Source organism: Dromiciops gliroides, chromosome 2, assembly GCF_019393635.1.
Source record: "Dromiciops gliroides isolate mDroGli1 chromosome 2, mDroGli1.pri, whole genome shotgun sequence".
Taxonomy (NCBI): domain Eukaryota; kingdom Metazoa; phylum Chordata; class Mammalia; order Microbiotheria; family Microbiotheriidae; genus Dromiciops; species Dromiciops gliroides.
In genome coordinates this window covers 158,534,110-158,562,028 of record NC_057862.1, presented here as the reverse complement: position 1 = coordinate 158,562,028, position 27,919 = coordinate 158,534,110, and the positions used below count along the sequence as shown (strand labels likewise).

At 36.2% G+C, this 27,919-nt stretch overlaps 1 protein-coding gene across 1 annotated transcript in view; it reads left to right on the top strand.

Annotated features, from left to right (window-relative positions):
* Positions 1–18,476, top strand: part of RNF111 (ring finger protein 111) — a 115,777-nt gene extending 97,301 nt beyond the window's left edge. Inside the window, 4 exon segments of the mRNA XM_043987713.1 lie at positions 11,886–11,978; positions 13,005–13,100; positions 14,179–14,282; positions 16,809–18,476. Of these exon segments, the coding sequence (XP_043843648.1) occupies positions 11,886–11,978; positions 13,005–13,100; positions 14,179–14,282; positions 16,809–16,926 (411 nt within the window). The 3' untranslated portion in view covers positions 16,927–18,476.
* The last annotated feature ends 9,443 nt before the right edge of the window (positions 18,477–27,919 follow it).

The following is a 27,919-nucleotide window of genomic DNA, read 5'->3' as shown; positions in this document are numbered from 1 at the left end:
GGGTATCTCCAGTGCTCTTATCACAGTGCCTAGCACATAGTAGTATCCCTTCCTTCCTTCCTTCCTTCCTTCCTTCCTTCCTTCCTTCCTTCCTTCCTTCCTTCCTTCCTTCCTTCCTTCCTTCCTTCCTTCCTTCCTTCCTTCCTTCCTTCCTTCCTTCCTTCCTTCCTTCCTTCCTTCCTTCCTTCCTTCCTTCCTTCTCTTCTTTTCTCCTTTTCTCTTTCTTTCCTTCCCTCCTTCCCTCCCTCCCTGGGTACTCTATCCATTGTGCCTCCTAACTGCACCAATAGTAGTATCTTAATAAATGATTGTTGACTAATGTGAAATATTTGCAGTGATCTGGCTACTTTCTTTTATTTAATCCCTAGAAGGACTGAAATTTTTTTATATAGTCACATTTGACCTCCACATCTAATTTAAGCTGTTTTGAATGCCTGAAATTTTGATCCTACTTTGTGAGTTTAATATAGCACTGTGTTGAAATTGATTTAACACGTAATACTATTTAAGTTTGAAATGTCATTGTCATTTTCAATTTTTTTCACTTGATACTTGACGTTTAGTAGTAAAAATTGTCTCCATTGTGGGCTGGGCAAAAATGAGATACTGGTTGATAGGAATGTTTTTCCTTCCCCATTTCCCCTGTTCCCTTACCCCCCACCCCTGCCACCCCCCCAAAAAAGTTTAAAAAATTGACTTAGCAACATCATCTGATAGAACATGCAATTATGTACTTATATTCCTTCTTATTGTTGAGTGGAAGTGTTTCATGTTGATTTATTTTAAATTTATTAAATATTTGTATGTAGGCTTTTAGTTAATACACATTCATATAAGAGGTACATTTAAATGCTGTAATTGATTATTAAATAACCAAGTGCCTTTGGCATACACACACACACACACACACTTACACTCACACGCATTACAAAAAACAAAATTACAGCAATGCTTTTCTCAATGTACGTGTGCTTTTTAATAAATCACATATCGAAAAGTTTATAGTTACTAATTTTTGAAGGAATTGTGGGTTTTTTAAAAAAAAATGTTCATCGGAGATCATCTGGTCCAAATCCCTCTTTTAAATAGTGACTAAATTCATGCTCTATCTGCTAATTCCTTCACTTCTATCTCTAAGCATTCTGTGGTCTATCAAAACTAAAAAACAAACAAAATTATCTCTTCTCTTTACTACCAAAGTTTGCAGAAATGATGGACCGTCACTAATTTTCCCCTTGATGTCTGTATCTTGTCTCTGCTAAAAGGGCTTTCTTCAAGATCACTAATCACCTTTCAGTCGCCAAATCCACGAATAATTAGTGATCCTTCTTGATTTTTTGGTAGCACTTGACACTGTTGACTTTTTTTTTTTTTTTTGGTGGGGCAATGGGGCTTAAGTGACTTGCCCAGGATCACACAGCTAGTAAATGTCAAGTGTCTGAAGCCAGATTTGAACTCAGGTACTCCTGAATCCAGGGCCGGTGCTTTATCCACTGCATCACCTAGCCGCCCCTGACACTGTTCACTTTTAAGTTCATCAAATATTAAGTGTATACTGTCCATAAAAAAACTATATCTAGAGCATCAGCAGGATACAAAGTTTATGTTTAAAATAATTCCTGCTCTAATACAGCAGTAGTACAGGAGTGGGGTGAGGGTGTGTGTAATATACTATGTATAAAAATAGTCACACAGAATAACTTGAAGGAAATGGCAAACCACTTCAATATCTTTCCCAAGAAAACCACAAAATTGTTCACAGAGTCAGGCATGACTGAAAGGACTGAACAACAACAAGGAAATTCAAGGTAATTTCTGGTGGATCTGAAATGGGCAAAGATTAGAAAAGAGGAAATTCCAGGTGTGAATTACAGCACGAAGAGGACCTGTCAGTGACAGAAGGGAGTTCAATTTAGCTTGATGTATAGAATATGTGAGTGGCAATCCTATGAATTACGAGTGGTGAAAAAATGGGGAAGTGCCAGAATATGGGGGGGGCGTCCAATTGCACCAGAGACATTGTGAGGATATTTTAGCAGTGGTGTCTAATGACCATGAGGCTAACAGGAAGAGAAATAAAGGTGGAAGCTCTTAGAAAGAAATCATTGTCAAAGTACTGGCACAAGGACAGCATAGTCTGATGCTGTGGTAGTAGAGGTGAAAACAGGTAGGAAGGGCAGGACAAAAGATAATGCACAAGTTGAATTGAAAGGATTTGGTCACTAGGTAGAAGAAGTGAGGGAGAAGAAAGAATCAAAGATATCAGCAAGGTATCAATTATTAGATGAGTGGGCCAGACTTGTTACACTGATAGAAATTCTTAAGTAATAAAGAACAGTGTAGTATACAAGGTAAGGAGGACAGCTCTTGACTTAATCTGAGACATATACTGTCTAATGTCTTCTTGGGTAGTTAACTACTTAACTTCACTGGATCTCAGTTTTTGTAAATGGTGGATGATGAACCAGGTGACCTGTGTAAGCCCTTTTAGCTCTAAGTGAGGGGAGGTGTGGAGGCAGGGGATGGAAATGATAATGTATATATTACTTTGGCCATGTTGAGTGGGGGTATCCTATAAGCAGTTGGAAATGCAGGTCTTGAGCTTGACGGAGAGGTAGAAACTTGGAAAATTACCCTTTGAAAGCCTAGCGATCCTTTAAAGCCCCATTGAAATGCCAAATCTTACATACATAAATCTTTCCTGATCAAAATATTTTAAAATCATCTCATAAATCTTTCCCTTCAGTGGCTATAGGTATAAGTGATTTTTGTGTCACTCTCTTTCATCTGATTTCTCACTCATAAGCTCTGTTAGCATATATTTCATGTTACTTAAGTTTTAAACAGTTCAAATCCTCTTAAATTTCATTGATTTGGGGTGATGATGAAACTTTTATTCTCTCAGGCTTTAAACCCAGAATCTGTTTTTTCTTTTTGTTTTAAAACAATGACAACAACAGTTTCTTATGGCATTATTTGAAGGTATTTGGAGGGATTTTGCAGAATGCTCTGAGAAGTCACTGCTTTTTCTCTGTTATCCTGGCTCTACCCCCCTACAGCTTCTTACTAATTTAGGAAACACCATATTTTGTAACTTGTTTTAGTTAATATTAGATCTCAAACTTCAGATTTTGTTTTGATGAAGCTTAAAAATGTTTCACACACAGTCATAGATCACAAAGTAGAATTTCTTGTGTCTTTTTTTTTTCAAGTGAGGCAATTGGGGTTAAGTGACTTGCCCAGGGTCACACAGCTAGTAAGTGTTAAGTGTCTGAGGCCGGATTTGAACTCAGGTACTCCTGACTCCAGGGCCGGTGCTCTATTCACTGTACCACCTAGCTGCCCTCTTGTGTCTTTTTAATAAACTTTTGGAGTGAAATTGTATTAGGAAAACAACTATTTTAATGACACCCCCTGGTATATAAGTGTAGCATTTAATTAAACTTGACAGTGGCTTGTAAAAATCTTTTGAGGTAGTTAACTTACAGAGCCATCCTTGTATTTTTCTATTTTCTGCAGAGAACTCCTTTGTGCAAGATTAAGTAAACTGAGATTTAGAGGAAGACTAACTTTTACTTTATGCAATAGTTATTTGGGGTTACATTTTAGAAATCATTACATGAGTTTCCTTTACTATTACAGAATTTGGAATTATTTATATTTGTTGATTTTGAATGGCATCAATGATAAGAGGGAATGGTGAGTTAAAGAGATGAAAGAGAGAGAGAGTGAGTGTGTGTGTGTGTATTTTTTTTTTTTGGTGAGGCAATTGGGGTTAAGTGACTTGCCCAGGGTCATATAGGTAGTAAGTGTCAAGTGTCTGAGGCCAGATTTGAACTCAGGTACTCCTGACTCCATGGTCGGTGCTCTATCTACCATGCCACCTAGCTGCCCTGAAAGTATATTTCTCATTGTGGGGCTAGCCCCACTCCAACTGCTTGATGCTTGAGTTTGTCTTTATCAACCAGGGTGAGGCCAGAATCAGGACTTTAATTAATAATTTATTTATTTAGGCAGTTTTGGCAGCCACAAAGGGACCCTTCACTTGCATGACTATCACTGGATCAGTCTACCATCTACTACTACAGCCAGCATTCAGAGTTTTGTCTGATCCTTGATCTGAGTATAGCCTCTCAGCAGTTAATCAGCTGTAAAATGATCAGAGAATTAAATTCCCTAATTTCAGGAAGTATAAGGAGAAATCTGTGCAAAACCCAAAATTGATTCTTATTTTTGCATGAAGAGAATGAGGTAGTGGTGAGGAGCAGGTTTTGCCCAATACTAGGTTGCCAAGGGGTAGCTAGGTAACATAGTGGATAGAGCACTGGCTATGGAATCAGGAAGACTCATCTTCATGAGTTCAAATCCAGCCTCAGATGCTTAGTATGAGACCTTAGGCAAATTGCTTAACCCAGTTTGCCTCAGTTCATTAGTAAGGTGAGCTGGAAAAGGAAATGGCAAACCACTCTGGTACCTTTTTCAAGAAAACCCCAAACGGGACCACAGAAAGCTAGATACAACTGAACACCACAAACAAACTAAGGGAACAGAAAGGCAAGGATGGGACAGAGTAAGCCTCCTTGCTGTCTCTCCATTAGTCAAGCTGTTAAGCTTGTACAAGGTAAAACTGCCCAACAGGCAATGTCCAAACCTTGAGAAGTAGAGCTCAGTTCAGACTGGCCAGATAAATGGGACTTTTGAACTTGAAGTGTTAAGTGTTAAGCCTGTTGTCAGCAAGTCTCTGTTTTGTGTCTGGGTAAACCCAAACTGACTTTCTGTAACCTTATCAGCCAAAGGAAAAAGAATGAAAAGAGTAGAAACTTTTCTGTGGAACTTTGCAAGACTTCAGAAAGACAGTCTCTTTCTGCATTTCTAACTAGTCGAGTTTGGGAGGCAGACTCAGATAAGAAGGAAGAAAATTTTTGTTTCCAGTATGTACAAATTTATAGCAACATAAAATAAAGACAAAAATCTGTAACCAAAATGTAATATCTTTACTGTGAAATTCCAAATTATGATGACTGCTAGAATATTTTAGTGGATTTTGGAGGATTGCAGATTAAGGATAAGCACAAACAACCTCTCACCTTTTCCTGGAGGGTGATAGGGATATTCAGTAGATGTAATTTTAAAATACTAGAGAGTAGGCAGAACTGGAGCTAGTTTGAAACGATTTAACTGAATTTAATTGTTTAGGTAAAGTTGTAGCTAACCCACCTAAATTGAAATAGACTGTGCAAATCCAGAAGTATAAAGTGATATTGTATAAAGAAATCTGTATAGGAGAGATTCAGTGGAGTGTTATGATTGAGAAATAAGATGAGAGGAACTTAAGAAAAGAATGAAGATAAAGAAAAATGAAGAATGAGTGTAAAAGGAAAGGTTAGTTTCAAAGTTGGTAGGGAAAATTTTCATGAAAGAATTTTTAAGTAAGTAGAGATATTTGTCAAGATAATGGAATGTGATAGATGAGATTTAGCACATGCTCAGGGGCCTACCTGGAGATTACTAGATTGTAATCACATCTGGCTGGTACTTAAGGGTACTTAAGAAGGCATTGTTCTCAGAAGCTTAAAAACTTTGAACTTTACATTGAGACCTCCTTCAGGCCCAGTGAACCAATGAATTTGAATGGTGCTAGCCAATCAGCTTGAAGAACCTCCCATTTCTGGGAGGGGAACAAAAAGGAGGAAGTGGATGCTGGTGAGAGAGTTCTTCCGCTTTTGTTTTGGTGTGAGACTTCAGAGTGGGAATGGTGGGAGAGGACTTCAGAAGTGATAGGTTTAGGAAGGTGAGGATTTTCAGGCTATAAGAAATCTTTTACTATCTTTCAATAAACCCTTAAAAAACCTAAACTCGTTTATCATCAGTTTCCCCCCAAAACTGGGGGGACAGATTAGGACCCACATTTAGAATTTTAAATTACACAGGTAGGAGGGGAAGGAGTAGAAAACTTAAGAAAAGTGGAGTCCCTTTCCATTGATCATGAGAGTGGAAGGTTAAGTGAAGTGTATAGGGTTCAAATTGGGGCAAGGGGTTTGAGAAGAGCTTGATTCCATTGTGATAAGAAATATATGAAAAACTTTTAGAGAATTACCTGTTAGAAGTTTTAAACAGACAGTACTCTGTGCTTGAAAGACGTTTTAGAATCTTGGGAGTTCCAAAGGAGGGAGAATGGGAATTTGAGCCTGCCAGGTGAAACCCCTCTCCCTATTTCCCTTGTGCTTTCCAGGATTGTCTTATGGTATGAATGGTATGAGTGTCCTCTTCAGTACCTTCCTTCCCACTGACAATTTAAGATTACAAATGAAAACTCATAGGAATTCACCCCTTTCCCCCTTCTCTTTGTTCTATCTACTAAGACACTTAGTAAGAGTTTTAACAAATTTAAGTTTTAACTAAGTGATTGGTAAAGAAGATATTGTTATCTTTGGTCTAGTATAAATAGTTCTGCTACAGGCCTTTGTGGAAAAAAAATAATTAAGCACCCTCTTTCTCTTTTTAATAAGTAATTTTCCTGCTTATGTGCCTTTTTTGGGAGGAGGGGAATGGGTAAGGTGAGGTATGTCCTTTATCCATCGTCTTAACGTATCTGAGTGGGATTATGTTAAGAATATAAGAGGAATTAATTTTGCTCATTTAGGCTGATTGGGGGGGGGCAAAGCAATGAAGGTTAAGTGACTTTCCCAGTGTCACACAGCTATTAATGTGTCAAGTGACTGAGGCTGGATTTGAATTCAGGTCTTCCTGGATTCAGGGCTGGTGCTTTATCCACCTCACCACCTAGCTGCCTCCCTATTTAGGCTGATTTTAGAGAGAAAGGGGAAAAAATTGAGGGGATCTGAGAGTACACCCATGAACTTTTGAACTTGAACTAACTGAAAACAAGATGCCCTTAGGAAAAGTAAGAATCTAAATGTTACCATTAATGATCATGAATCCAGATTTGATTTGGTCAAAATTTTTCCTTAAACTAAAATTCTAATGCAGTCTCATTTACAGTGAGGTATGTTTTCCTATTAGGATAATTGTGGTAAAAAACAACTTTAATGCAAATTACATTTGCTGTTTGACATTAAGGAAATTCACACCAGAAATGACTTCACCTCTATTTACCTCAGTTTTCTAATTTGTAAAGGTGATAAATAATACCACCCATCTCCCAGGGTTGCTGTGAGGATCAAGTGACATAATAATTGTAAAATGCTTACTACATTTCCTAACTCATGGTAACCATTACATAAATATCAGGAAATCTAAGTACTCTATATTGGTCTTGAATACACTCAGTATAGAATGCCAAAAATAAATGATATTCTGCGTAAGATAATTTGTAAATTTATTCGATTGAATTGTTATTTGACTGGCAATTTGTTTTGTGTGATGTTTTAAATACATGAAATTGTGAAATTCAGGAAACTTGTGTCAGAAATGGTGTTAGATGTTTTTTTCTATTTTGAGGTTTTTCATCATTACGCTGATTTTTTCTCTTATAACATGACTAATGCAGAAATAGGATTAATGTTATTATGTGTGTGTGTGTGTGTGTGTATATATATATATATAAAACCTATATCAGATTACCTGCTGTCTAGGGGAGAGGGGAGGGAGGGAGAAAAATCTGAAATTGTAAAGCTTGTATAAACAAAAGTTGAGAACTATCTTTACATGTAACAGAAAAAAATAAAATACTTTATTAATTAAAAAAAAGAAATGGTTTTAGAAAAGTAACCTCTTTTTAGTCTGGATGCTGTTCAATTATGGATTGAACTGTTAAAAGAGTGTGGTAAAGACGTTTGGAAATGTTTAATGGGGTGTGTTTGCTTTAAAAACGGATAATACTAATAATTTACTGTTGGGGGAGAAAACGTAGCCAAGGCCTTTCCAAGTTCTCTTTATCTGTGAGGTTCCTTGGGACTTTCTACTTGGGTATGGTCTTAAGATTTTGTCAGCCTTGCTGATCATCTGTTGTAAAGTTCTAAAGTATTGAAATTTGAGAAACTAAGAGAAGACCCAGGCAAAGTGGGGAAATTTACAAGTTTACTTAATGTGAAGAGTATCATCTGAAATTATTTTGCTATCACTTATGAAAATTTGAAGTTGTATCTGTAATTAAATAGTATGTATTGAAGTTACATCTTTAAACCAACTTAATAACAATACACTTTAGATTCAAAGCCTTTATTTTGCCATGGGGAATATGGATATCAGTTACTCTGGAAACTTACCATAAGTAGATTTTCTGGGGGGCTTTGAGTCAGGTATCATGTACTCACTATATATGTGACATTCCAGAATGTCATTATTCTTAATTTATAAATGAAATATCCTTTATGTGCTCTATGCTGTTATTGAAAACATAATATGTGATTAGTGAAATTGTGCTATTTGAGGTAAAATCTTATGGAACTGTACTATAATAGTCTAAGTTATGATTTCACTTATGATTGAATGAATGAAGCCAATAGTCTACCATTCAAGAAAGATGCCATATGCTACCCAAAGTGGGTGTAGTCTGAGAACTACTACAGGTGAATAATCTTTCCCTGAGAAAGATTGAGGGACTATGTTCTATAGCTTCCTGCAGGGGGAGCAGTTTCTGCTGATCTGATTCTAAAGATTGGTCAAGATCTGTTTCTGAACTTGGGTTATCTCCAGCAGAGGGAGCTATCTTGGGGCCTCTCCTGACACGTGGCACTTTCCTCCATAGTATAACAATGATAATAGCAAAAATGACATTCATAGTCATTTGAACTATGAATATGGTATTAAAATGTATTTCAACTGCAGACATGAATTTTCTACTAATATTAAATGTGTTTTCTGTAAAATTCACACTCAGACTATTTTACCAAAAACTTTTTGCTGTATGAATGAGGAAAAAACCAGTAATGTTATGAAGGAACATTGAGCAAACTAATCCTCTAAGTCTGGACGTTATGCTGTCCCAATGCATTCCAGTGAGAAAAATCAAAGGCAAAGCAGAATATTCAAACATGTTGTTCTTTAAAGCAAGGCTTTTAGAGGTTTAAAGCAAGGGAGATTAGGCAAATGAGGGAAAGTCAGTGGCGGGAGGTAAAGAGAAAGTCCACCAAATTAGCTGGCTCATGGACAAACTAGGGAGGGTGGGAGGGTCCGTAAGATCCCTTTGAGGGGAGAGTCAAAATTGGATATAACTATTAATCTCTCCCTTTTATACTTTACCATATCTATCTATCTATCTATCTATCTATCTATCTATCTATCTATCTATCTATCTATCTATCTATCTATCTATCTATCTATCTATCTACCTACCTACCTACCTACCTACCTACCTACCTACCTACCTACCTACCTACCTACCTACCTACCTACCTACCTACCTACCTACCTACCTACCTACCTACCTACCTACCTACCTACCTATCTATCTATCTATCTATCTATCTATCTATCTATCTATCTATCTATCTATCTATCTATCTATCTATCTATCTATCTATATCTATATCTATATCTATATCTCCCAGGCCAATAAGAAAAGGAGCCTCTGAGCTTTACTTCAAAAAGGATCAGGTTTTATTGCTTGGGAATTAATTAGAACACAAAGGTGAACCCAATTAAGGAAATAAAGAAGTAGAAATGCAGATAGATAGTCTTAACACTAAAGTTAGGGTTTTCCATTGTTAACTCACCAACCCAGAACTCAGCAGTTGCCAGGTCCCCAAGTGCGCCACAACTAAGTCAACAGCCAGAGAGAGAGAGAACTTCTGTTGTCCCCCGTCCCCTGTCTCTTCTTCTCCCCCGCCCCCGCACTTTTGAGTTGGGGTCCCGGAAGGTCCTCGTGTTTTCCTCCCCTTTGGGAGGTCCTTCATAAGCCACTCAGTAGCATGCGCAAACTTCCGATATTAATCTTTTTTTTTGGTTTTGTTTTGTGGGGCAATGGGGGTTAAGTGACTTGCTCAGGATCACACAGCTAGTAAGTGTCAAGTGTCTGAGGCTGGATTTGAACTCAAGTCCTCCTGAATCCAGGGCAGGGGCTCTATCCACTGCGCCACCTAGCTGCCCCCTCGATATTAATCTTTACCACAGTAATTTTTACCACACTTGTATAGGTGAAGGTGGGAACCTCTTGACTCAGTAAACCCCATGGTGCTATTTTCTTTTTGAACAAGACATTTTCCTACCTGGTTAATTCTGAGCCTGGCTATGCTACCTTGTGAATAATGTGGAACTTAGCTGTGTGACTGGCTGTGACTTGTCTGGATTCAAACAGTTAAAGCAGTTTTTTTCCCCTTATTGGATTGTGTCACATCAGTCTGTTCCTTTAAAGGGACAGTCTTGATATTGTTATAACCTTGTCCCTCCTTTTTCCTTTTATAGCAAATTTCTATAACCAGGGCAGGTGAACAGTGGAAATTTTCTAATTACAATGATAAAGCCTTCACTTAATAAATTAATTTGAGTTAAAATAATAGGATGCAAATATGAAAGATCTTACTATTTTGATGTGAATTTGTGGTCAACTCATATAACCTGAGTTCTTACGTTTGACATCTCCTCTGTAATAGTTATATATGTGAATAAGGTCTTTATGTGAATAAGATTAGGTCTTTAAAGTGATGATATGAGGTGGATAGATGTCTAGATGGATATAGAAAGATAAATATAGATATTCTTGAAAAGGGCAGATAAGATGAAAATGTAAAAGTTTTTAGATTTAAATGAGTAGTAAACTTTGAGAAAGCAATAGGAATAGAATATTAGAAATCTAAGTGTGTGTGTATATATATATATACAATCACATACACACACTTTATTTTTATATATGTGTATATATATATATACACACATACACATATATATGTATATATATATATACACACACACACACATATATATATATATATATATATACACATATATACATATATGTATGACTGGCTTCCAAATGTGTCTAACAGGAAATACAGGCTTAAATGTTTTAGTAATAAATTCCCCAGATTAGATTACAGTTTTTACACATAAAATTGCATTAATTAAATAATAAAGAATTTAAAATCATATCCTTTCTTACTTCAAAGTATTTTTGTTCTAATATTAAGGGATAGGAGGGCTTATTTTCTAAATTGGACCCCTTCCTTAACCTTGTGGATGACATTGTCCATATCAAATACAGAGTTTGGATAAAGATAGAAAGAGCCAAGTAATATGTAAAAAACTGAAATTCTCTGAAATTTCAGGTGATTTGTGGGTTCCTAATTTGTTGTTGCTAGGCCTAGAGTCAGGAAGACTCATCTTCCAGTATTCAAATCTGACCTCAGACACTTAATAGCTGTGTGATGCTGGGCAAGTCACTTAACCCTGTTTGCCTTAGCTCCTCATCTGTCAAAAGAAGTGGGGAAGGAAATGGCAAACCAATCCAGGATTTTTGCCAAGAAAACCCCAAAAGGGGTCACAAAGAATTGTACATGACTGAAAAACGGTGGTGCTATACTGTGAATATGGTTAGTCCCAAAGGTCGGATTGTGCAAAGTCAGGGCCACTGGGCAAAAGATAGTCTTAGTGACCCTCATGTTTTAATTTTGCTCACCTTTGGGTACTGTGCTCAGCCAAACTGGGCTAAGGGCTAAGTCCCCTTAAGGACGACTCACATCACCTGACAACTAATTTTATTTCCCAGTGATGCTGTAATGATTAATATCCTCATCATTAAAATATCTGCCAATTGGGATTGCCTTACCCTACTGTCTATAATAGCAGGCTGGAGCTTGGATTTGTCAGTGGGCTCTACTCCAACTTCTTGATGCCTTGGAGTGCCAATAAACTTTTTTTTTCCATCATGAAAAGTAATGCAGTGAAATTATTCTGAATAGTTTTAACTTGTGTCTATGTTTAAATAGGTTCCAGACATGGCAGGCTACCCTCACATCCGTTATATTTCATCAGGATTGGATGGAACATCATTTAGAGGCCCTTTCAGGGGAAATTTTGAGGTTTGTAATAAAATAAGCGTAGCTGTTGGCCAAAACGTATTTAATAAAGGACAAAGCATATAACTTTTATTAGTTTCAGCATCTGCTTGAGGTATAGTGCAAAGAGAAAGAATGCATGCAAACTAATTTTCAAGGTAATTATTAGCATTCGTTGTGTGTGAATTTGTAGTTACTACACACACACACACACACACATACACACATAGAGGAGAATGAATAATTTACATAATGTGAGAGACTTTAACTTAGAAATTCAGCCCCTTCATTTTACTGGTGAAAAAGCTGATACCTGTGATTGCACAGCTAAATTAGGGGTAGGGCAAGAGGTCTACAATATGTGTCTCCTTATTCTAAATCTTTCCATCTCAGCATGTTTATCTTGTTAAGAGAAATAAATATTCAGCAAACAAATTGAATAAAGCTATTTGTATAATCAAGTAGTCTGTTGTTTCCCAAACTTTTCAAATACAAAGACTGCATCTATATAAATTAGTTGATGCCAATGTTTACTGAATGCAAGTCAAGAGGAAGCATTTTCATTTATGTCGTTCTGATTTAAACCGCATATTTTACTGGCACTAAACTTTGAATGGAAATGCTTTTGTTCACATATAGATTTGTGGACCTTTACAGTTTCTCTGTGGCTGTCAGATTGTAATGAACTAAGCCACATAAATCAGAAAATAATGTAATCATATTTCTCAGAGTTCATGGTCTGTTTCAGATCTGAAAGTTCTTGGTCATTTAATCTTCAGGGGAGAAGATATTTGGTTATTCTTAGATTTTTTTTTTGTTATATATGAATATCCTAATTTCATGCTTTTTAAATGTAATAAAACATCAGATTCAACTTTTTCTTTTCAATCAGCCAAATTTTTTTTTGTATTATAATTTCAGAGAAATTGGCATATAACTAATTAAAATCATTGTTGGCTTTTTTTTTCTTCTCTGAAATCATCTTCCTTTTGATTTGTGGAGTTATTAGTTTAGATATTCATGTTCTTTTATCCTTTTTTTTTTTTAAAGGAACTGATTCACTTGGAAGAGCGGTTAGGAAATGTCAATCGTGGGGCTTCCCAGGGAACAATTGAAAGATGTACATACCCACACAAATACAAAAAGGTGAGAATTTCTTTTTAAGTTTTAATAGCCAGTGTGGGGAATTTGAAAAATATTTCTAAGGGTTTTTTTTTTTTTAATTTTTGTTTTTGTTTTTCTTTTTAGTCTTCTAAGTTAGCCTTGTTGCTTTATTTGGGGCTCAAGTTACTTCCTTCCTAAGATAAATTTTGTTCCTTTTGTCAAATTATCTACTTCTGTAGCATTTGGTCAAGGGTTATTTAAGGTTGCACTCTAAACTTTGAAAATCTTGCTTGTAGATTTCCAAATACCACTTCTAAGCAACATGTATAGGTGGCATAAAGACAGTGGCATCTTTGACATTTATGAAGATATCTGGAATTAAGTAATTTTCAAATTCTCTGCAATTATATGGCATTCTTTTAATTTCTTTTTAATTTCTTGTACCTTAGATTCTGAGTGATTGTACTTTTTTTTAAGCATGGAGTTGATGAACTAGATAAATTAAACATGCTCACCAAGAAGCTCCTAACAATGAATCATGCTATATACAGAGACATAAGACCACAGTTACCTCGTTTTTTTATTTTGAATTTTAAGGGCTGTAATGAGAAATCACTAATATTTCTTGGGTCGCTACAATTTAGAACTATTTATTCTCATTCCCAGTTATTGATGGTGGCAACATCAGTAAATATGCACAGTATTTTAAAATAAGTATTAATTTTACAAATGTACAAGGTGAGTTAAAAATTATTCCCCTAAATATTTTGACTATTTAAAATGATAGAAATCATATGATATTTGTTATATATATATCTTTTACATTTATATGCTACCTTTGAGTTAAAGGCCTCACACTGAATTAATGATAGTACTTTTTATCTGTTAAATCCTTAAGCTAAAAAGAGTATGAGTGCTAGCCTCCTAGGATTTATTTACCATGCTGCATCTTTTTATTAGCTATCAAGAGGTGTTTATTTAAAAATCTTATATTTGATATTGTTCAGTGTTGTTGTTTTGTTGATGTTTATGATGTTGATTTTTTTAAAAAACAAATTTTACTCAGTTGTTCAATAATGTCATCTCTACTAATAAGGTAACAACTGATTGGTTCTCACAGAGGAAACTGCACTGCAAACAAGATGGGGAAGAGGGAACTGAGGAAGACACAGAGGAAAAATGTACCATTTGTTTGTCTATTTTAGAGGAAGGTGAAGATGTGAGGTAATTAAAAAATAATCAGATTATTTTAATTGTTTATAGCAAGGGTTAGAAAACCAAATATTAAGCCTGATTTACCCTTTCTTTTAACACATTCTTCCAAACAAGTTTTGATGTTAGGCATGATTGACGTGGGGGTCTAGTGCATACCTCTATAGGTAGTAGGGTTAGTTTGTTGTACTAGTTGTTGAGAAATCCAAGTTCTGCCTAAAGTTCTGCTATTCATTGGCTTTTGACCTTGAGCGATTTACTGTCACTTTGCTGCACCTTTTGTTTTTTCATCTCTTATTGAGATAGTGGCTTAGATTCCTTTCCTTCTTGGGCATGACTCTTCTTGTTCCTCTGTGAAGGTACGATGTGCAAAGAGACTGTTTATAAACATTCTTTAGATACTTAAGAACTTTGTGACTGTGACCAGGTCCCTATACTTCTCAGAGCCCAAGTTTCTTTGTAAGAAAGCAGCTATTCTAGGGTCTCTACTTTCCTCACAGGATTTTTATGAGGCAGAGTGTTTCCAAAATTTAAAGGAATATAGCAGTTGTCATATTATGCACTGGTGCCATTTTAGAACATCCTGTTGTTGGAATTTTGACATGTAGAAATGGTAGGTAGGGTTGTTTTCTAGCAAGTAAGTTTTTAGTTGACCACCTTGGAGAATCTGGGATGGAAGTATTCTTTCTTCTCCTTTGGAGGCCATATTGTTTTATTTTTCAGAGTTCCAGAAAAATAAAATTTGTTGTGTACATTTTAAGCTGGAAAGGTACCTTAGATATCATCTAGTCCACTCTCCTAGTTTTACAGGTGAAGAAATTCATTTCAAGAGACAGGACAGCCCAGCAGGCTGAAGAGCCAGAGTTCATTTCATACAAAAATCTCTTGTGACAAGTCGAACTCACTTGTGGGATACAAAAGCAATTCTATTTATATAAGTGGGATATAGTCTGCACTAGTGAAGTAAATTAGTGGATAAAATTAATTAAAATTGCTTAAGTTTGAGATTCTGAACTCAGGTCGCAAATAATAGATTGTTTCTTTTTTTCCCCAATCCAACATAATATGTTGCAAAACTGTAATTCCTCAGAATTTGAGCTGAAAATATCTTACAGTAGTGAACCAACATGTCAGTTGGGGAGGCTTTCAGATAAATTAGTTTTGTTTTTGGTTTTTTGGGGTTTTTTTTTTTGTTTTGTTTTTTAGTGAGGCAATTGGGGTTAAGTGACTTGCCCAGGGTCACACAGCTAGTAAGTGTTAAGTGTCTGAGGCCGGATTTGAACTCAGGTACTCCTGACTCCAGGGCTGGTGCTCTATCTACTGTGCCACCTAGCTGCCCCAGATAAATTAGTATTAAAAGAATAATTTTTTGTCGCCTACAATGAAGTCCTCTTCCAATTCTTCACTGTGGGGTGGTATTGACCTTGGTTCTTAGAAGCTTTGCCAGTAGAGTGCAATCCCACGAATAGGGCTGAAACCTGAAAAAGTCTGGACCTGGTAATGGACTCTGTATCATCCCTGGATCATCATAACTGAGTTTGAAAGAGGTTAACCCTCAGGGGTGGCTAGGTGGTGAAGTGGATAAAGCACCGACCCTGGAGTCAGGAGGACCTGAGTCCAAATCCGGCTTCAGACACTTAACACTTACTAGCTGTGTGACCCTGGGTAAGTCACTTAGCCCCAATTGCATCAATTAAAAAAAAAAAAGAAAGAAAGAGGTTAACCTCATCACATTTAACCACTATGTGATTTTTCTTCTTCTTTTTCTTTTTGCCACAGTAACTCAAAGATGGTTAGGGGCAGTGATCAGCATTAATCTGTGTTGTTGATAGGAGCACCAGAGCACCCACCCTGAAGTCTTTTGTTATCTTAACTCATAGGATAACTGCCTTAATTGAGAAAAGACTTAAAGGGGTAGAAATAAATTCTCTTTTTTTCTTTTATATAAATATAAGCAAGTCTGAATGAAGAATTAAAATTGGCTTAATAACTTCATTGTCAATACTTTACCTAGGGTGAATGTCACTTGACTTTGTTCTTAAAATGACAAATTAATGCTATCCCGTCTTTCTTAGTACTATGGAAATCCTCTTGGAGCTCCTGTAACTTGTTAACTAAAAACCTGGTTTGCTTCACCAAAATGAACCCCTTTTATTTAACATGTTTCTAGTAAAGTGGTACTTTTATAAAAGGGTATAAAAATTATACTTTCAAAACAAAATTTTGCAATTTTATGTAATTGGTAAGAGCAGTCTGATCCATCTTCTGAACAAAGGTGGATATGTTATCATATGGAACATAACTACCAATGCAGTTCTGATGATCATAATGTATTGTATATTTCTATATCTGTAGAAATGAATCATCCTAGTAATTTTTCTTAAATTGTCCCTATCCCTTTTGTCTAAAGTATTACATTTAAAATGTCATTATGAAGAGAAAACAAGTTCCTAGTGGCCTTGAAATAACTGATAAGGTCTTTAGAGATGCCACCTGTTTTCATCATATCATTAATTTAAAAATTTTTTTATATTTTAGGCGCCTTCCATGTATGCACCTTTTCCACCAAGTATGTGTCGACCAGTGGTTAATTACTAATAAGAAGTGCCCCATTTGCAGAGTGGACATTGAAGCTCAGCTGCCAAGTGAAAGTTGACACCATTTTCCCAGAACTGTTGCCCTCCCTCCCATTCCTATCTTTTCTGGTACTGCAGTCAACCAAAGATGGCATGACTTACCTGCGCAGATTTGGAAGCATTGAACTTAAAGAGTGCTGGCTCTGCTACATGGTACAACTAATGCTAGACCTACAGTTTGTGTATACAGTTGATTTAATGTATTTATAAAAGCCTTTTTTTTTTTTTAGATTTTACATTTCCCTTTTTATTTTACTGTATTTTTGCATGGTTTCTTGTATTGATTGCATTTCTTTGCACATATTATGGGCTTTGTGACCCTAAACTTGCAGGCAAGATTAGCTGCTTTAGGAAGTAGAATTGTGTGGTCCTTTTGTTTTTACATAGTACCAAGCTTTGAGAATTATGATTTCATCCATTACTAACCTTGAATTTGTTAATTTAATCAATCATGTATTTTAGTTTACTGTATAGAGATAAACTAGAAAATGATAATATTGTGTATTAAGACATTCCTTAAGTAGGACAAAGTGGCTGCTGTATATTTACAATATGAGTTCTGAGTTTAAAACCATCCTTAATACTGGGAACAGAATACAAATTATATTCAGTCAGATGCAGGTGGCATAACCTCACCAGAGTGATTGATTTGAATCTTCTTGGTGTATCCTTTTAAATTTCCTTTCAGCACAATGCAGATATAGATGAATATCGATATTATACAGTTATACTGCTGTTCTGATTGTATTTATCTTTTTTCTTACATTGTCTAGAAATTTGATTCCCTGATTTAATTTTCCCTGCTGTAAAACAGCTCTAACGAACACTAAATATTAATTTCCATTAGCTGGATTGTATATACTTGCAGATTTAAGGAATTTTTAGGGAAACTGAAAAAAAGACATGTAGAATTTTGTTCTTCAGTCTTTAGCTAAAGCACGTCTAGTTAAGATATCTGCTTACATTGATTTTGTAAACACATTCAATCAAGATTTAGAATTGCAATTGTTGGCAGGTATCCATGCATTCATAGAACTTATAAAGGTCCCAGGATCATTTTCAAGGGATTTTTATTAGTTAAAAGTTAATAAAGTTAGCTAAATCTACATGTCTCTTGTTTTATTTCTCACTAAACTTGAAAAACTATAAATCTGCAGATACTGTGAGGCACAAATTATGCTGTTACCTAGTGTTGCTCTGGTTATAGAATTCCACTGTATACATTGCCAACAGTCAATCACTGGTTTAAAAATATTAATTTCTATAGTTAAGATTTGCTGAATAATATAGTATATAGAGTTAAGTTAATGTACTAACATTTCTCCTTTGGAGGAAGTTTTAATCCACTTCAGGATGCAAATTCCTTATCAGAATACTTTCATATTACAGAATAGCATAGTTTATTTGTTTAAATGTGCTCAGTAATGCCCCAAGTTGCAAATGCATCCAGACAGTGTTACTGTCATAATGTGGAAGACATGTTCCTATGGATCATATGTGAAGATGTCAATAAGCTTGCATTAAGCCACCTGCTTTGTAAGTGGATTGATTAATAAATACCTTCAATTTCCATTGTCCTTGTTTTTTCATAGTGTGTATAAAGCAACATCAAAAATCATGGGATAAAGAATGCTTTTAAAATTGTGTTATAACTTAATGTTTGAATCCACCCAATTTGGTGTTTTGTCTTTATTAAATTAAGGTTACTTACCTTTTTTCATCCTCTTTTTTGGGGGGCTTCGGGGTAATAGTAACAGTTTTTATAGTCAAAGACAGCATGGTATAGTGGATAAGGGGGCCAGCTTGAAATCAGGAAGACCTGGTTCAAGGCTTACCTATGATGCCTTTCAGTTGTTTGACCATGGGCAAATCACTTTCCCAGGCAACTCTTCTAAAATAAATTAAAGAGCTACTGAGTGGGGGGCAGCTAGTTGGCGCAGTGGATAAAGCACCAGCCCTGGATTCAGAAGGACCTGAGTTCAAATCCGGCCTCAGACACTTGACACTTACTAGCTGTGTGACCCTAGGCAAGTCACTTAACCCTCATTGCCCTGCAAAAAAAAAAAAAAAGAAAGAAAGAAATAGCTACTGAGTGCTGAAGATCTGCATTGGTGGAAGGATTTACTGCAATAGGTATTCCCCAAGCCAATGAAATCACAGCTCTTGCATATCCCACCTCTATCAGCTCCACAAAATTCAACCAATTTTTAAAAACTCTGTATTACATTATCATTTTTAAAAAATTTTGATTCCTAGGGGGAGGGAAAACTGATTATTAGCCAGCTAATTTTTAAATTTAATTTCTTTATGGTGACAAACAAATCACATGATAATATATGTATTTTCAGAGACAAACTATGAGTTTTAAGCTATGGTTGCAATATGGAGGCAGACTTCCACCTTAATGGAATAAAGGACAAGTGGCCTTTCTATATATATATATTATTCCTGTAATGGTATAAAGGATTTGGGGAAATATCTTCTGACTAGTTACTAGAAAACCTGGGTTCCCAGTAAAGGGCTAAAGTGTTTGTAATATTAAATCAGAATTAGGAACACTTTGACTTGTTTGATCATGGCTATTGTTGATTTTTTATTATTATTTAGACAGAACATTGCTATTTATCATAAAATAATTTTTATAAGGGATTAGTTTCAATTGCTGTTAATGTTGGAACTCATTAAAATGCTGCCCTTACAGGAAAACGATCCAGTGGAAAAATGTTAAAAGAGTTCCTTCACTTTGTTGTGCTTTATTTGTTTTGGTGCTTTTCATTTCCTTGCATCCAGTAATTTCAATATAAAATTTGTAAGAATGGCCACCTATCATTTTAATGGGAAAAATACTTGTCAACAAATATGTGTAAAAAAACAATAGGACTGTTTTCTTATATGACCTGACATATTTCCTCCACTTGAATTTTTTTTTCATTTTAATTGCTTGCAGACTCTTCCCCATCTGAAACATGTTAATTATTTATGGATATGGATAAGAATAGTTTTATTATTAAAATTAATGGTCTATGAAACTTGAACACTAAATGATAATATTAAAATATTCCAATTATTTTTATATTTTATTATTAGTTTTTTCTTTGTGTATGTTTATGAAGGAAAATATTCAATGTTCTAAAAAATATAATTACAGAGTTTTGGAATACAGTTTGTTTATAAGGTCACAAATTCCTGTATTGTCTAGCCTGCCAAGTTTTTTTTTCAATACAATGAAAAACACCTAAACTTTAAGGAGTTCAAACTCACATTACAGTTTAACTGAATGGGCTAGGACAGCCACTTTTGCCATTCTAAATGGAACATTTATTATAAAGATAATTGTCGGGGCAGCTAGATGGCGCAGTGGTTAAAGTGCTGGCCCTGGATTCAGGAGTACCTGAGTTCAAATCCAGCCTCAGACACTTAACACTTACTAGCTGTGTGACCCTGGGCAAGTCACTTAACCCCCATTGCCCCACCCAAAACAAATAAATAAATAAATGAATAAATATATTCTTTAAAAAAAAGATAATTGTCAAAAAACCACATTTTTATATTTCCCTTATATGTGTAAATAATTGCATATACATATATAAAAAACATGGTTGAAAAATGTATAACAGATGTTGCTCATATACAATCCTTTGGGAGCAAGATATGATTGAAAGAGCAGTGGAAGGGATATGGGCTAGTGGGGACCCAGTCATACCCCTATATCTGACACAAACTGTAGTTTGACTTTGGTTAGTCTAAATACTGTCCACTAGGTTGAAAGGGTTAAGATAGTTGATCTGTAATGGCCCATTCATGCTCAAATTCCTTAAAAGATTTATTTCTTTGAGAGGTTGTGACTTGCCCAGGGTCATAGCCAGTATTTGACAGGATTTTAACCCAAGTCCTTTTGGCTCTGAATCTAGTTCTTCATCCATTAGTGGGGATTAAAAAGCAAAATAGTCCTTGTCCTTAGAGAGCTTAACGTTCTATTGAGAGAAAACAATATAAACCCAGAAAAGTGGAATTTTCTAACAAAGAGATCTTGGAGATAATCTATTATTGAACAAACATTTAAGTATAGATACAAAGCTGAAAGATCATCCCTGGCTATAGTTTTATATATTTAAATCATTGCTGTTAAATACTGTCAACCAGCTTCTACCATTTAAGATAATCTCAATATTTGATTCGGTGTGTTTGTCCATATCTTCTCTCATCCTTGGTGATTTCATCCATATTCATGAACCACCTGAGACCCTTTTTTTAATCACAAAAATATATTTTCCAGTTACATGTAAAGATAGTTTTCGGGGCAGCTAGGTGGCACAGTGGATAGAGCATTGCTCCTAGAGTGAGGAGTACCTGAGTTCAAATCCAGTCTCAGACAATTGACACTAGTTGTGTGACCCTGGGCAAGTCACTTAACCCCAACTGCATCACCAAAAATAATAATAATAATAATAATTTTTTTAAAAAGATAGTTTTTGGGGACGGCTAGGTGGCGCAGTGGATAAAGCACCGGCCCTGGATTCAGGAGTACCTGACTTCAAATCTGGCCTCAGACACTTGACACTTCCTAGCTGTGTGACCCTGGGCAAGTCACTTAACCCCCGTTGCCCCGCAAACAAAACAAAATAAAACGATAGTTTTCAACATTTGTTTTCATAGGATTTTTAGTTCCAAATTTTTCTCCCACTCTCCCCTCCCCAAGACAGCAAGCAATCTGATATAGGTTATATATGTACAATCACATTAAACATATTTCTGCATTAGTCAGATTGTGAAAGAAGAACCAGAACACAAGGGAAAAACCTCAAAAAAGAAAAAAAACCCAAAAAGTAGAAATAGTATGGTTCAATTTGCATTCAGAATCCACAGTTCTTTTTTCTGGATGTGGAGAACATTTTCTATCATGAGTTCTTTGAAATTGTTTTGGATCTGGGGTGGCGGGGTGGCTAGGTGGCTCAGTGGATAAAGCACTGGCCCTGGATTCAGGAGGACCTGAGTTCAAATCTGGCCTCAGACACTTGACACTTAATAGCTGTGTGACCCTGGGCAAGTCACTTAACCCCAATTACCTCACTAAAAAAAAAAAAAAGAAAAGCAATTGTTTTGGATCATTGCACTGCTGAAAAGAGCCAAGTCCACCACAGTTGATCATCACACAATTCGCTGCCATTGCATATAATGTTGAGACCCTTTTTAAAAAAAAGTTTTTCTTTTCATCTGCTACCATCTTGACTTGTTACATCACATTGCACCACTCTTCTTCCAGGATTTTTGTTAGTGTCTTTCCCCTCTGATCACAATCTCAATGCCATTCTTCCCTGTTCACAAATAGCCACTGTCCCTTATTCTACACACTCACTGGTCTTTAATTACTCATCTCTTACCCACTTGACCCAGGTAGCCTATCTCATCTGATTTAATCTGTAAAGGAATTTGGTAAGCAGGCAACTTTTTTTCTCTTGAGGACTCTGATTCAAAGAAATTAAATACCCTCACAAATCCTGTTTCCCATCTTAACAGACAATAACTAGAGGTATCTTGAGTCTTGGATTTCAAGTCCAAAGATTTGTTTGACTTTCCACCTTTGCTTCTTAGTGCCTATGTGACCTTTGGTAAATCACTATCTCAGTTTCCTCATCTGTAAAATGAGGTTCCACTAGGTGATCTGTAAGGGACCTTCTAGCCTGAAACCTTGTGATCCTAAGAACTATAGCTTCCCCCTCTAGACCAATCCCTCATTCCCAAAACACTGCATTGGTTTCTCAAGTAGAAAATAGAAGCAAACCTGGAAGCACTGCTGAAAGGGACCTTAGAAATAAGGGCTCTTCTCTGTGCCACCTTCCCCCCCCCTCCCCTTCTAGCCCTACAGACAAGGATGACCTGCTGGACCAGAGGAAATTACATGTGCTGATAAATCTGGCACCAAAAAACGAAGAAATATTCAAATGAGCCAGAAGAGGTTCTTTCAAAGGACATTTACTGCCACCTGAACATCTCCTTTCCCCACTTTTCCCAGAACCTTTCTCTGGGAAAGGATCCCTTGAGGGTATTCTTGATGTGGAATTAATTAAAAGATCTAGAATAAAAGGGTTTCCACCCCCAACATCACATAAAGTTAACCCATTTATTTATATCTTAGTCTTATAAAGTTCTCATGAACCCTGTTATAAAAAAGCCTAGTGAAAAGCAACAAAAAATTTGGTTGCTTTGTGTCCCTTTCTGAATTCAACTGTACTTACAAAATCTCGATGCCTTTGTTTTTAAACTCACCTGCTTTTCTACCTGTTCTTCAAAAAAGCTGATGTGACTCATCTTTGAGATGCTATCTATATATCTGTGAGCTGACTCATAAGGGCTTGTTTTCTTTTTTTTTTCCCCCAATACATACTTTCATGGCAAACATAGCTGACATTTATATAGTGCTAAGTATTTTTAGAATCGCTTAAACTAGCAACAGGTTTTTATCACAAGACTGACTTAAACCTATCTCTACCACTAAAATCTCCAGATCTTTTTCAGATGAAATGCCTATCTATCCACATACATACGTACACAAAAAAGGGTTAGGTTTTTTTGTTTTGTTTTGTTTTTTAGCCCAAGTGAATCCACATTAAATGTCATCATCTTTGATTCAGTCCAAAGTTGTGGCCTGTTGTGGTCTTTTGAAACATCTATCTGACACGTTAGCTATCTCCCCATTTTCTCAGGCCTCAGTTTTTAGGTGCCTGAAGTGGCAATGGATCAGCTCTGAAGGAAACTTGAAGATCAGACCTCAGTCTGGTCTTGTAAGTCTAAATCTGAGCCATCTAAAGGCAGTGGCTGTGTGTGTGTGTGTTTCATCTCCCACAGTCACCAATTAGTCTTCAGAGGCAGTAAAGGCCCCCAGTTTTCATAGAATCTTAAGACAAAAGGGACCCATATCAACTGGTTATGTCTATGAAATGGCAAGCTTGCCCCTGCTCCCCTTAATCCTAAAATTCAGTCAACCCCTGCTAAAGCTGTTCCCCCTCTCTCACTTCTCTTAACCCTCTTCATACTCTCACTTCTGTTCACCTCAGTTCTTCTTCAGAGTTTATATTCTCCTCTGTTCCACTATTTCTCTGTGCTCTCCAGAATGGAACCCTTTCCCTTTTGCTAAACGAGCTCCCATTTATTCTGGATCACTTTTGTTTAAAGCATTTTACTGATGTTTGTTTTTAGGATGTATCATCATTGGGGCAGCTAGGTGGTGCAGTGGATAGAGCACTGACTCTGGATTCAGGAGGACCTGAGTTCAAATCCAGCCTCAGAGCCTTGACACTTACTAGCTGTGTGACCCTGGACAAGTCACTTAACTGCAATTGCCTCACCCCCCCCCCAAAAAAAAGGATATATCATCACTTTCCAGTGACTTCTCTTGATCATGAGAAATTTCCCTTGTCAACAAAGAATTACAATTAAGCAAAACAAATCAACACATTGCTCATGTCTTACAAAATATAGTCCACTACCTTTCTGATAAGAAGGCATACTTCACCAACAGTCCAAGTGATAAAATTTGTCACTGTATTGATCAGAGTTCTTATGTCATTCAGTTTCATCTTCCTTTACCGTTATTGTGACCTTTTTGTAATTTGTTCTCTTGATTCTGCTTTGTTTTACATTAGTTTATACATTTAAAATTATCCTGTTGTGCCTTACAATTCTCCGGAGTTCACATACCACAATTTGCTCAGCCATCCCCAAACTGATAGGCATTCATTTTGTTTCCAGTTCTTTGATATCTCAAAAAATTTTTTTTCTATAAATATTTTATAGGTATTAGAATTTTTCCTTTGGTATCTCTGGAGCATATGCCTTGTGTAGTGGTATTGCTGGATCACAGTGACTTTTTTTAGTATAGCTCCAAATAATGTTTCAGAATACTTTTTCCTGCATCCCTTAACTCACTTTCCAGGGGCCTATGATGGGGGAAAGCGCCAGCAGAATAAAGGAAAAGCTCTCTCCCTATACCTACTTCCACAATTCCTATCCAGATCTAGCCTGATGCATTGATATCTTGGCCTCTTCCACTTCTACTTTGTCTAATTTTACTCAACTGGTTCCCTAAAAGTCAAGAATTTCTATTAGTTTCTCCTCTCCTTTACACACAGATCTTGAGCTACTTTAACCCCAGGATTACAGCAACTGAAATCAATATCTTCCCACAAAAGTGGCAATATCTCTTTTCCTGACTGCTCCTTCCATCTTTGAGAATGCATGGACAAAGAATCAGAACTTATGTCTTACTGCAAGAAATGTCAGAAATGAAGTTGTATTTATTGATCCTAGTTCTATTTCCTACAGCTAACAACCATTTACATTTTAGAGAACATAGAACAAATGCAATTAAGCCAAAGGTAAGAGATTAATTAGTTTAGGGGATGTTAGTTGGGCACCAACTATGTCTGTATCCCTTTATTTACTGAAGTCTCCTTTAGCACCTCTCCAAGGACTATGGGCACTGTTTTTCTTACAAGGGTGGCTGAAAGAAAGCATGGAATATAGTGAGTGACCGGTCATTCTAGGGCTATGGTTAAGAACAGTAATAAAGGTGCATCTGATTTCAGACAGGTCCATAGAAAAAAGTCTTGATTCAGCCTCCCAGTATGGGAAGATATTCACAACTAACTAAATGGAGCCTAGGACAAGGAAACTGACCTTGCTCCATTCCTCTTTCCTCCACTAATTCCTAAGGTTGTTTTTTTATACTTCTCTTTCCAGGTTCCTACAGATACTTTCATTATCCCACTACTTCTACTGAAGGCAAATTTCCTCAAGAGGTTTTGCCTCTTTCTAATCTCATTCTCCAAAGGAAATGCTTTTCCTTTCTTTTCCTCAACTTCTCAAGCTCTAGACCAGGGCTTCTTAAACTTGTTCCACTCATGACCCCTTTTTATACTTTATATTGCTGGAGAAATTTTTACACAAACCTAGGTATATAGGCATATAAAATAGGTATTAATAACTTCTTTTTTTGTTGTAGTTGTTGTTTTGGTGAGGCAATTGGGGTTAAGTTACTTGCCCAGGGTCACATAGCTAGTGTCAAGTGTCTGAGGCCGCATTCGAACTCGGGTCCTCCTGAAACCAGGGCAGGTGCTTTATCCGCTGCGCCACCTAGCTGCCCTGGTATTAATAACTTCTTACTGTTGCCAAGTTTTTTTTGCGACCCCAAAATTCAGTTACAAGACCCTATATGGGCTCTCCACCCACGGTTTAAGAAGCTTTGCTCTAGACAACAAGATTCTTCTCTAGTTTAGGAGGAAGGGACATTGTCATATGAAGAATAAGAAACCAAAATTCAGGGTTGCCTTGAATTTTAAGTATGTCAACTCAAAATTTATCGTTTGTTTATATAAGACAATTTGTTAGGCAGTTATTTACTTCCAACAGTCTAGTTTCTAGCTTCTCCATGAACTGAAGTCACTCTCCAAGAGGTCCCAAGCAATCTAATTGCCAAACCCAATACCCTTTTCAGTCCCCATCCCTCTCCTTTCTAAATCATTTGAGCCACCTAACCTTACCTTCCTTGATACTGTTATCCTCTTTTGGCTTACATATCTGTAATTTCTTGGTTCTATAGATACCTGCTTTTTCATCTCTGATGGTTCTTGTCATGTAGCCACCTGATAAAAGCATTTTCAGCCCTCTTCTTATCTGACTATATATTTTTTATTTTTCAAAATTTGATTCCTAAATCTTGACTTCTTTTTGAAGCTCATTTTGATCTCACAAGGCCCTCAAACTCAACAATTCCAAAACTGAACTTATGAGCTATACTCTTCTTTCATGAAAATAAAAGAACAGATGAATGAATAAACAAACATGTTCCCTGTTCTTCTTTCTAACTTTCCTTTTTCAATTGATGGTATTACCCTTCTAGTCATCCATGCTTCCCAGACCAGTAATTTTTAAAATAATATTTTATTCTCCACCCCCAGTTATATTTAAAACATTTTTTCACATTTTAAAAGTTTTGAATTCCAAATTCTATCCCTCCCTCTTTCCTCTCCTCCCTCCCTGATGTGGTAAGTAATCTAATATAGGTTATACATGTGCAATCATGTAAAACATTTCTGTATTAGTCATTTTGTGGAGGATGACAAAAGAAATAAAGGAAAGAAAAGAGAGAAAGGAAGGAAGAGAATGATTGTGTGCTTTGGTTTGTATTCAGGCAGAATGAGTTCTTTCTCTGCAGGTGGACAGCATTTTTCATCATGAATCCAATGGGATTGTCTTGGATCATTGTATTGTTGAGAATAGCCAAGTTATTCATAGTTCTTCTCTTATGATATTGCTGGTACAGTGTACAAAGGTTTCCTGGTTCTGCTCGCTTCACTTTATACCAGTTCTTGTACGTTCAAGTTTTTCTAAAATCATCCTGTTTGTTATTTTTTATAGCACAATACTATTCCATTACTATCATACACAACTTGTTAAGTCATTCCTCAAATCAATACGCATCCCCTACACCCAAAGGGCTATGGGACTGTGCATACCCTTTGACCCAGTAATACCACTACTAGGTCTGTATCCCAAAGAAAATAGTAAGAAAGGGCAACAGGATGAAGAAAAGATTTATCAATAAAGAAGTGAGCTGTGCTATGTGAATGTGATTCAGAAGCAACAAGGTTGTCTTGAAGTTGGAGGAAAACTGGGTTTGAATATTCTTAAGTTTCTATTTCCTTACATTTAAAATGGGGATAATAATACTTGTGCCATCTCATATGAAGAAAAGCACTCTGCAAACCCTATGACACTAAGCAAATATTAGTTGTTATTAGAGTAAGACACTGGAGAGGAAACATTAATTCCTGAAAGGAAAGAAGCAGCATAACTTTTAAGAACTCTAAATACCAAAGTTTCCCTATAATCTTCCTCTTAGTAAAACCCAAATATTTCTTCTATCCTGATCTATTACTTTCAAAAATCGTAGACAGCCAACAGCTACAAAAAGACTAAATTCTGTGTTTTGAAAATACTGTCCCATGGGGGTGG